Raw genomic sequence first — 10,799 nt, 5'->3', positions numbered from 1 at the left:
CACGGAATCATATCATGGATTGTGCACCTTCCACATAATGCAAAATGCTTGCAAACATTTATCTCCAATGAAGGGCGAAGAGGAAGATGAAGTTGAAGAGAGAGATGAAGTGGAAGAAGAAGAAGAGTCTCATATTCTCACTGATTTTAGTGCTTGTATGTATGGCTATGAGGACAAGGCAGCGTTTCAAGAAGCGTTTGACAATATGAGGCTAAAAGTGCATAAGCAAACTTGGTTGGATAGTATCTACAAGGTTAAAGAAAAATGGGTTGAATGTTATATGAGAGATGTATTTAGTTGGGGAGTGAGAAGTACACAATTAAGTGAGAGCTTCAACAATGCGTTCAAGAATCATTTGAAATCATATTTTCATATTGTTCGATTCTTGATGCATTTTGAGAGCACGGTGGAAGTAAAAAGAACAAAGGAATTGGATTCGGAATTTGAGGCGAGGAAGAAGTTGCCCAAGAATTAAGATGTGCACCCCTATGTTAGTGCAAGCAAGCAAAGTGTACACCCCAATTATTCTTAAGCTTTCCAAGGTGAGTATGAAAGATCCATGGCTGCATGTTGTAGAGTATTGGATGGAAATAACAAATTTGTTGTTGCCATTGGGAGTTTGCACGGTGATTTAGAGTTTGAGGAGGAGCGCATAGTTCTAGGTGATCCTTTGACTCAAACGGTTTCTTGTAATTGTGCAATGTTCAATAGGACAGGGATATTGTGTGGACATGGTCTAAAAATTCTTGACTTGATGAATATAAAGACGTTGCCAAAGCATTATATTCTAAAGAGATGGACTAGAGAAGCGCGCAATGGAAGTATACAAGATAGGCAAGGAAGGAACGTGATAGAAAATCCAAAATTGGAAGCTCAACTTCGATACAAGGACAGGTCTTATAAGTTTCACAATATGGCACATAAATCAGCCAACTCTCCGGAATGTTGTGTGCTACTGAAAAGTACACTTGATGGCATTGCTCCACACATAGAGGATTTACTCAATGCAGCCACTAGTGCTATGAGTGAACCATATAAAGACAAAGAAAATGTTGACCCAAAAGTGCAGGAAATACTTAGTTCTGCACGGCTGAAGAAAAAAGAGGTTCAATCATCAAACTTAAGGAGAAACAAACTTGGCTTGATAAGTTACTCAAGAGGAAGCGCAAATCAAGTAAAGCTACCGCACCAACAACAAAAGGAGCAAAGGTATGTTGCAAACGGTACATGCTATGTTGTGTTGTTCATTTGTAAACTAATTACTATACTTTTCATTGGCAGCAACAAAAGAAAAAGGATGGTGTGCAACAAAAGAAAAAGGATGGTGTCCAACAAAAGAAAAAGGAAGGGGAAGCTCCAAATAAAAAGGATGGTGTGCAGCCTCCAGTACAAGTGAAGAGGTATGAAAACAACAAAGGAACAGATTTGGAGCTTCAAGAATGGAATGGCATCATTAGTTTCACCCAGCAGGTCTTGTCGGCTACACCTTGTGGTGATGCTGATATGTTCTAGCATGCAAGTTCGTTAGATCGTATTTTGGACATGGTTAACTATAGTATTTTGGGGCTAACCATAGTATTTTGTGGCCTAATTGTACAAGTGAAATGGCCAATTTCTACCCTTGGATCATTGTTTCAGTGGTACCACTTGGTTCCGAAATTGTACAAGACCTTATGAATTTCAATGACAAGTGGCTTGTTGTCTGTTAAGACATCTGAAGAAAGGTGTGTTGTATGGAAGGATGGCAATATTGCTTACTATTGCTCTTCAATTTTCTGCAAAAAATGTAGCTTATCTATGCTAATTTCTGAACAGTAGTCACATATTGTTTATCTCTGCTAAGCTTCGTTAATTTCTGTACTATGTGGGAGTGAGAAGTACACTAGGTGAAAGAAAAACTGTAGGTTATCTTTGCTAATTTCTGTACTGTGTGGGAGTGAGAAGTACACTAGGTGAAAGAAAAACTGTAGCTTATCTCTGCTTATTTCTGTACTAACATATTCTCTCTTCTAAGTAGATTCATTCTCTGCAAAAAAACTGTAGTTTATTTCTACAAAAACTGTAGCTTATCTCTACTAACTTTTTGATTCATTCTCTGCAAAAAAGGAACTGTAGCTTATCTCTGCAAATAATTTTTTGATTCATTCTCTGCAAAAAAGGAACTGTAGCTTATCTCTGCAAAAAACTGTTATCTTGTCTCTGCCATATTCTTTTATTCATTACATATATAAGCTGTTAGTACTGTTACATTCGTATTATTAGCTGAATGAAAACTGTTGATTGTACTATCTAGTGACTGAACGGCCAAGGCTGAAGCATTTTCTTTGTTTAGTTGTGGTGGATGGATGCCCAGGCCTCTTTTGCTTCAGGTCACTGCTGTCTGTTAGATGTTGTTTGGAGGGCTGATGAGAGGGAGCCAGTTACAACGTGACTTGCTAGAGGCAAGTCACTAGATCTCAGTCTCAACAAATGCTATCACTTCTACATGTATTAACACTCTTCCGGACTTTTGGTCAACATATTTGCTACCTAGATATTCAGATATGTAGGTGTATCGGAGTTAGTAAAGTAGTATAGACACCACTTTTATCTAATCCATAGAACCCTACATACTTAAGGCCGTATATGATAACTGAAGAAAAACATACATGATTTTAAATTATATCAGTAACAATTTCTCCAATAATTTATTCAATGGTAATATGCCATGCTGATCAAGTATAGTCGTCCCATCAGAATACTTCGTAGAGAGAACAATAGGCAGGAAAAAACTATCGACGTGGCATGCCAACCGGTCAGAACGCACACAAAAATTAAAACATGATAAATTGTGGCAACACTTTTGCTAAATGGGGTAAACTGGATGAAATCCCACTAAATAGGGTAATTAGTGTAAGAAATGACAACATAGGGGGTAAAAACCGGAATTCACTCTAAAAAAATAATCACGTCAAATTTCGGTCTTCAAAGTTTTGAAATTTATGATCTAGTATGCCTTCACCAGCCAGTCACCTTGGTTATTTGAATCTCTATTGTTGGAACCAAACCATGGCACCCAACCATGATGCCAGGTCGTGCCATACCTGACGAGCAAAGCTGCAAGAAAGGAGAAGGTGGACCTCCGTTTCAGCGTAAAACACAACACATGGAGCCAATTCCACTCCCGTCCCAACCCGACGAAGGAGCCTGTCCGAAGTGAGCAGTCGATCATGCATCACTAACTAGCTGTCTAATCTGACCTCGTTCTTTGATCGAGCCTTCCAAATGAACTGGAAATAGTTTTTTTATACAAACCAGAACATATCGCCTTGTATGCCGACCTTGTCGTGTAGATTTCGCTTCCTGTCCAACGCCATTAAACTTGCTCCTTATCATAGGATTGAGCTTTCCTCTCTGATCATCAACCAAAGCTTGATGAACTCCTCTACTTGGGCAGCCGAATCGATGGTCCTAACGTGAGATATCTATTTATTCATTTTATGGTTCTATAGCATAGCTTTTACAGTGATGTTTTTTCGTTTGGTAGAAGATGGTTAGCGCAATGCACTCCAGACTCCAGAGCGTAGCCCACGAGTGTCGTGTCCCCGTCACCGACGGTGAACATAGTTGAAGCAGGAAAGAATTCCTCGTCGTCAGATGTTTCGTTCCAGCGCAAGGTTTAGACTGAGCCGTCCATTCAAACCATAACCACATAGGCCTTAGTGCCTCGCTGAAGAGTGCAACGTTCTTGTTGCCCAAGCCACCGAGGTTTTTCGACTTGCAAACCATAGGCACCATAAGTCTCATACATGATACATCAATTTTGACTTGCACGTGTAGTGAGTTGGCTACTAACACGTAGACCATACTTTGCAAAAGAGTTTCTTAAAACATGCCTCTAACAAAGAGAAGCGTAGTTCAAAAGAATTCAAATGAAGACATGCGAACATAGACAAACAAAGACCGAATCCAAGCAGATTCACTAAAGGCAACCACCGACCGAATCCTGTGAGATCCTTCGGAGGCACACCTCCACACGTCCTCCGACGACGGTAGACACTCCACCGGGACAAGGGCTAGACGGGAGAACCTTATTCCATCTTTAGGAAGCCGTCGCCGTCTCGTCATCATAAGCATGACACAAACCCTAGCAAATCTTAAAGAAACATTTGAAAACGAAGTCCTCCCATCGGCAAGGGCCAAAATTCATCACGCCTCATGGCTCTAAGGCCAGACGAGGCAAATCGATGGCACCACCGGTGGTAGGAGGCAGGAACCCTAATCGTGTGTTCACTTGAGAGGAGAGACGAAGGGGTAAGTAGTTTTTTTCCCTGCGTCACCTCTATGCAGTTGTGAACAGTTTGTTTATGGAGTAGCTCCAGCAAAAAACAAACTGTCATCCTTGCGCCCGTCATGCTTCACGACCAACGAAAGTACCCAACGTGCTGAAGCCGATGATGCAAAACCAAATGATCTACCGACTGCCTCAGCACACGAAACAGTAGCGTGCAATGTGCTGGCTACCAGAAGGGCCTCCACGTGAGTCCCCGGCGCATGAACTTACGGCGACGTTTGACCACGGTCACCGCTACGTGCTCGCCGAGAAATCACTTCCCATCAAACGTGGCGCGCGCCCCATGCATGTTTGCCACGCCGGCCCGGGGTGAAAGGCAGCGGTAACAGCGCACCACGGCCGGCAGCATGCACCGTCCACGTATACGGACCGCACCGCCGTTCACGACCTATATAAGTGGCCGGAACTCCGCTCTCCGGTGAAGCAGAGCATAGCAGCAGGCTAGCGGAGGCAGACTTCGAAGACTTGTTACGAGCAGACCGCGAGCAATGGCACAGCAGGTGAAGAAGGCGCCGGAGCCGGAGGTGCAGGACTCGGAGATCCAGACACAGCAGGTGAAGAAGGCGCCGGAGCTGCAGGACCCGGAGATCCGGGCAGAGCTGGACCGCCGCGCCCGCGAGGAGGGCGAGACCGTCATCAAGAGCGGCGCCGGCGGCAAGACCCTCGAGGCGCAGGAGCGCCTCGCAGAAGGTACGTGCGTGCGTTCATGCGTTGGCGTATCTGGTGTTGCTCTAACTTTGTGTTGATCTGCTTGTGCTGCTGTGCATGCGTGCTGCAGGGCGTAAGAAGGGCGGGCTGAGCCGTGCGACCGGCTCCGGCAACGAGCGCGCCGAGGGTGAGGGCGGGGTGGTGATCGAGCCGGACGAGAAGAAGCTCGAGGAGGTCAAGAAGGATCTCGGGCGCGAATGATCGAGCGTGGTAGACGATGTAAGGCCTCACAGGCCGGTCCTCCTATATATCGTACGTGTGTATGTACTGCACTGTAGTTAGTACGTAGTGCTATGGATGTACGCGGTAGTAGGCTAGGTTGAAGGATGTAGAGTACGTAGTAGCGTTGATGCATGTCCTCGTGTTCGCACGGACATGCGCGCGGTACGTACGTCTGGCTACAAAATTTTGGTCCCCGGATTGTAGCCGCCGTAGCCCCTCTATATGTGTAGCTCGATCGTAATCGATGTACCCTGGCTGCAAAATTTTGGCATGGATGTACGTTCTGTAGCCAATGATCCCCGGATATACTTATATAAGTTGATAAATAGTGGTCGTGTCTGCGAAAACTACGCACTAACTTCTTTCCTTTTTTTTTGAAAGGGGTTCTCCCCGGCCTCTGCATCAGAGTGATGTATACGGCCCTCTTATTAATGAAAAAAAAGGTTCCAACAAGGTTTCAGAGTCTCCTACTGAAAAAGTAATAAAACGACAGCTCACACAGAGCTAAAGAGTCTGGACACACAGACTAGCCAAGATAAGACGCCACAACCGGCTGGCTAAAGATAGATAGGTAAACTAATTGCCTATCCTATTACATGACCGCCATCCAAACCGGTTGAAGATATCCCGAGCTACCATCTCCCATTCCCTGACTCCATCGGAGTAGCGACCATGTACGACCTGCAAAAAGTGAATACGTGATGTTCTGTTTATCATTTCTGCAAGTTCAGATAGTCCCCAACAAAGCGCAAACTCCAACACGAATATGTCTCGCTAATTCAGGCTCAATCCCAGTGAGCCATATCCCAAATAACATAGTGACAGAATTCGGTGGAGTAATATTAAAAGCAATGTGAACCGCCCTTCAAAGTACTCTAGCAAACGGGCAATCAAAAAAGAGATGTTTGATCGTCTCTTCCCGATCACAGAAGCTACACCTCGTAGGTCCTGTCCAATTACGCTTAATCAAGTTATCCTTGGTTAAAATAACCTGTTTATAAACAAACCACATAAACACCTTTATTTTCAAAGAAACTTTGACAGCCCAAACATGCTTGAAGGTAGGAATGGAGCTCGAATTAATTACATCAATATACATTGATTTAACCGTGAATACTCCAGACCTAGTCAGTTTCCAGCGTAATACATCGGGTTGTTGAGAAAGATGGACATCCATTAGTCTCCGAACTAGACGGAGCCAATCTTCCCAACGATTGCCCACTAACGATCGTCTGAACTGAATATTAAGGGGGATGGATTGAAACACCGTAGCAACGAACACCTCACGTCGTTGAACAATGCGATATAAAGACGGATATTGAATGGCCAAGGGTGTCTCGCCGAGCCAAATATCCTCCCAGAAGCGTGTACTAGCGCCGTTGCCAATAACAACCTTTGTCCTAAGAAACAGAGATTGTTTGACTTTCATCAAGCCTTTCCAGAAAGGCGAGTCAGTTGGCCTGACTGTGACCTGGGACAAGGACTTTGTCTGTAGGTACTTGCTGCGAAGGATTTGGGCCCACATGGCATCAGTCTCAAAAGAAAGCTTCCACAGCCACTTGCTAAGAAGGCATCTATTCTTAACTTCAAGATTCTCAATACCAAGACCCCCTTGGTCTTTCGGTCTACAGATGATATCCCACTTTGCAAGTCTGTATTTTCTTTTTAGATCATCACCCTGCCAAAAGAAACGCGATCTATAAAAGTCCAGTCTTATCCTAACACCAGCTGGGACTTGAAAGAACGATAAGAGAAACATTGGCATACTCGTAAGCACCGAATTAATCAGAATTAATCGGCCTCCATATGACATGAGCTTGCCCTTCCAGCAACTCAGTTTCTTCTCAAACCGGTCTTCGATGCACTTCCATTCTCTATTGGTTAGCTTTCTATGGTGGATTGGAATACGTAGGTAAGAGAAAGGTAAATCCCCCAAGTCACACCCAAACAATTGCCGATAAGCCTCCTGTTCGTCTTTGGCTCTACCAAAGCAGAACAGCTCACTCTTATGAAAGTTAATCTTTAACCCGGTCAATTGTTCGAAAAGGCATAACACCAGCTTCATATTTCTCACCTTGGCCAGGTCATGCTCCATAAAGATGATTGTATCATCAGCGTACTGAAGGATGGATACACCTCCATCAATCAGATGAGGGACCAATCCACCCACTTGACCATTCTCCTTAGCCCTCCCTATCAGGATGGCTAACATGTCAACCACAATGTTAAACAAGATAGGGGACATCGGATCTCCTTGTCGTAGGCCTTTACGTGTCTGAAAGTAATGACCAATATCGTCATTCACTTTAATTCCCACACTCCCTTTTTGCGTAAATGATTCAACCTGGCGTCGCCAGGCTTCATCAAAGCCTTTCATACGCAATGCCTGATGGAGAAATGGCCATTTAACCTTATCGTACGCTTTCTCGAAATCCACCTTAAAAATGACACCATCTAACTTCTTGGAATGGATTTCATGGAGCCTTTCATGAAGGACAACCACCCCTTCAAGGATGTTTCTATCCGGCATGAAAGCAGTTTGGGAATGCTGCACCACAGAATGCGCAATCTGTGTGAGCCTATTAGTCCCGACCTTGGTGAAAAATTTAAAACTAACATTGAGAAGGCAGATCGGCCTGAACTGCTCAATTCTCACAGCATCCGTCTTCTTCGGAAGCAGTGTGATAGTTCCAAAATTCAAGTGAAATAATTGAAGCTGTCCAGAGAACAACTCATGAAACATAGGTAGCAAATCCCCCTTAATAATATGCCAGCACTTCTTGTAGAACTCCACCGGAAATCCATCTGGTCCGGGAGCCTTATTATTTTTCAACTGTGCTATAGCATCAAACACCTCCTTCTCCGAAAACGGGGCAACCAGAATATCATTTTCAGCAGCCAAAAGTTGAGGCACGTCCTCATTTCTGGACTCATCGAGGGATACACAATTATCCTCCGGAGGTCCAAATAACTGCCTATAATACTCGATTATATATGTTTTTAGGTTATCCTGTCCTAAAATAGTGCCCTCATCTTGTTCAAGTTGGAATATTCTCTTCTTTCTATGCTTACCATTAGCAATCAGATGAAAGAATTGAGTATTCGTGTCCCCTTGGACCACTTTGCGAACCTTAGCCCGCAAAGCCCACTTCAATTCTTCCTCGCGGAGAAGTTCTTTCAATCTCTTCTCTGCTTCACATTTCGTCTGGAGCTCAGCAGGCATCAAAATCGTTGATTCAGCCTTAACGTCCAAATTTTGAATAAGAGAGAGGAGCCTTTCCTTCTCAATCTTATAAACCCCACTAAGATGCTTAGCCCACCCCCGTAAGAAGCTTCTCAAACTCCTAATCTTCTTTTGCCAACGCTCGACCGCGGTCCTACCGCCTACACCTTTCGCCCATTCCCTAGCGATCAGGTCTAGGAACCCTTCGCGTTCGAACCAGGCCATCTCAAAAGAAAAGGTGTTTTTGTTTCCCACATGGTTCGGCTCCCCTGAGTCAACGAACAGTGGTGTGTGATCGGAGAAACCCCGGGAGAGAGCTTGAACCGTCACAAGCGGGAACTTCTGTTCCCACTCAACACTCGCAAGAACGCGATCAAGCTTTTCGTAAGTCGGGTTGGGCAATGAGTTAGCCCAGGTAAACTTTCTACTAGAAAGCTCTATCTCCCTCAGATCCAAGCTTTCAATAATAGTATTGAACATGAACGACCACCTGCCGTCAAAGTTATCATTATTCTTCTCCTCTCTCCTCCTAATGATGTTGAAATCACCCCCAACTAAGATTGGAAGCTGCTCGGACCCACAAATCCGAACAAGATCCGCCAAAAATTCCGGTTTAAGCTCGGGCTGTGCGGCACCATAAACCGCCACCAACGCCCAGTTGAAAGCATCAACCTTAGACCTGACTCGAAACTTAACCGCAAAGTCGCCCATGACTACACTCCGGACTTCAAGCGAATCGCATCTCACACCCAGCAAGATACCACCCGATCTTCCACGCGGAGGGAGGCAATGCCAATCAAAATCAACACCACCCACGAGAGAGGAAAGAAACTGTGGCGCAAAATTGTCTCTACCAGTTTCCGATAGAGCAATAAAATCTAAACGATGCTCTAGAGATGCCTCAGCAAGAAACCTTCTTTTAGCCAAGTCTTTCAGACCTCTGTTATTCCAAAAGATTCCTTTCATCACTCATCATGAAATTTTTTAGTAGTCTGAATCCTAGCACTCCGACGAACTGCAGAATCAGGGTAAATTTTCCGTTTCCACTTACGCTTGGGTTTACTAGGTCTAAGCTCTGGGTCCTCATAACCGGAGTCAGCGAAACAAACAATTGCATTCTCTATGGGCATATCGTCGTCCTCAGACTCATGATTGGGTGGTGCTAGATCGACACACATATTATTGAGTTCTTTCCTATGTCGAGTTGATTCAAGAAACAATATAAAGCAAAATTTGTTACTCCCTTCCACATTAGTATTTTTTTATCACAGACACTAAATACACACGCTCATTCCTATGTAGGCCTTATGTAGTCGAGAGAGTACCAATTACTTACTATTGTCCATGAAATTACTTGTACTATTGTTCCAAGTACAAAGAATTTATGGTCAGTCTAAAGATGAACACAAAGAATTTTAACACACTACAACACGTCCACTACAACACCTTGAAAGCGTTACCAAAGCCCAAGAATGGCCCACCCCATCGAGAAAGCGCTGCCATGAGGGCGATTTGTTCTATACCAGGCCCATTTAGATGGGCTTTAGGCCAGTGATGGCATCCCCACAGCCCAATCCACGTAGTACTAGTTCACTAGTGGGCCAGGTGACAGCCACGGACGATTCCGGGCGTCAGCTATTTCCTTCCAGCCCAGTTAACTGAACAATTACCAAAAAAGGGTTAACGAGAAAAAAAAATACCAATCGCGGTCGCCGCTGCCGCCGCTCCTTCCCTCGCCCCCATCGTCGGAGGGCGTAGGTTGGAGAGGAAGAGCAGGTGCGTCCATCGACATGCAGTGCAAGCCTCTGCGGCGAAGGCTGTCCTTACGGCGTCATGCCTGAGAGCGTTCGGCAGGACATATGCATCCTGCTCTATCGCATCCACGGTTTCTAGGCGCTCGACCGGCTGCCGGCGGAGAGGATACCCTCGCTGGCCACGCGCCTCCTCAAGGCCGGCGTGTGCTTCGGCTTCCTCGACCCGGTGTCCAACATCATCGCCAACACAATCTCCTACACGCCCAGCCCCGAGGAGGAAATCGAGGAGGAAGAGGATCAGCCCCGAGGAGGAAGAGGATGATGCGAATGGCTGGATCATCTCTAAGAGCATCTTCACCAGCTGCCCAACGCGTGGCGTGCTAAAAATCAGTTTGCAGCGCGCCGATCGCCTGGTTTGACGCGGCAAGGAGCACTGGCTTCAACAGCCGCGGTAAAATGTAGCGCGCATAGCTCCAGCAGCGCGCAAAAATGCAACGCGCGCTCTTGCACAAACAACATATGCGTTTCAAACACAAGCAAGAAAATCAAACACAAACAA

General features: G+C 45.2%; 1 protein-coding gene across 1 annotated transcript; it reads left to right on the top strand.

The window, feature by feature from the left end:
* Positions 1-4,747: 4,747 nt before the first annotated feature.
* On the top strand, positions 4,748-5,610 carry LOC123074307 (late embryogenesis abundant protein EMB564). The gene is made up of 2 exons (XM_044497187.1): positions 4,748-5,023; positions 5,112-5,610. Exons 1-2 carry the CDS (start codon positions 4,822-4,824, stop codon positions 5,240-5,242), a joined length of 333 nt encoding a protein of 110 aa, XP_044353122.1. The 5' UTR covers positions 4,748-4,821; the 3' UTR covers positions 5,243-5,610.
* Positions 5,611-10,799: the final 5,189 nt, after the last annotated feature.

Source organism: Triticum aestivum, chromosome 3D (genome assembly GCF_018294505.1).
Source record: "Triticum aestivum cultivar Chinese Spring chromosome 3D, IWGSC CS RefSeq v2.1, whole genome shotgun sequence".
NCBI lineage: Eukaryota > Viridiplantae > Streptophyta > Magnoliopsida > Poales > Poaceae > Triticum > Triticum aestivum.
The sequence above is the reverse complement of the archived record's forward strand: the minus strand, read 5'-3'. Positions and strand labels throughout refer to the sequence as shown.

What these genes read in the sequence shown, in the direction of transcription:
- LOC123074307 (XM_044497187.1), top strand. Translation starts at nt 4,822, where the DNA reads ATGGCACAGCAGGTGAAGAAGGCGCCGGAGCCGGAGGTGCAGGACTCG. An exon ending in GCAGGAGCGCCTCGCAGAAG is followed by an intron (nt 5,024 to 5,111) that starts GTACGTGCGTGC and finishes TGCGTGCTGCAG; the next exon opens with GGCGTAAGAAGGGCGGGCTG.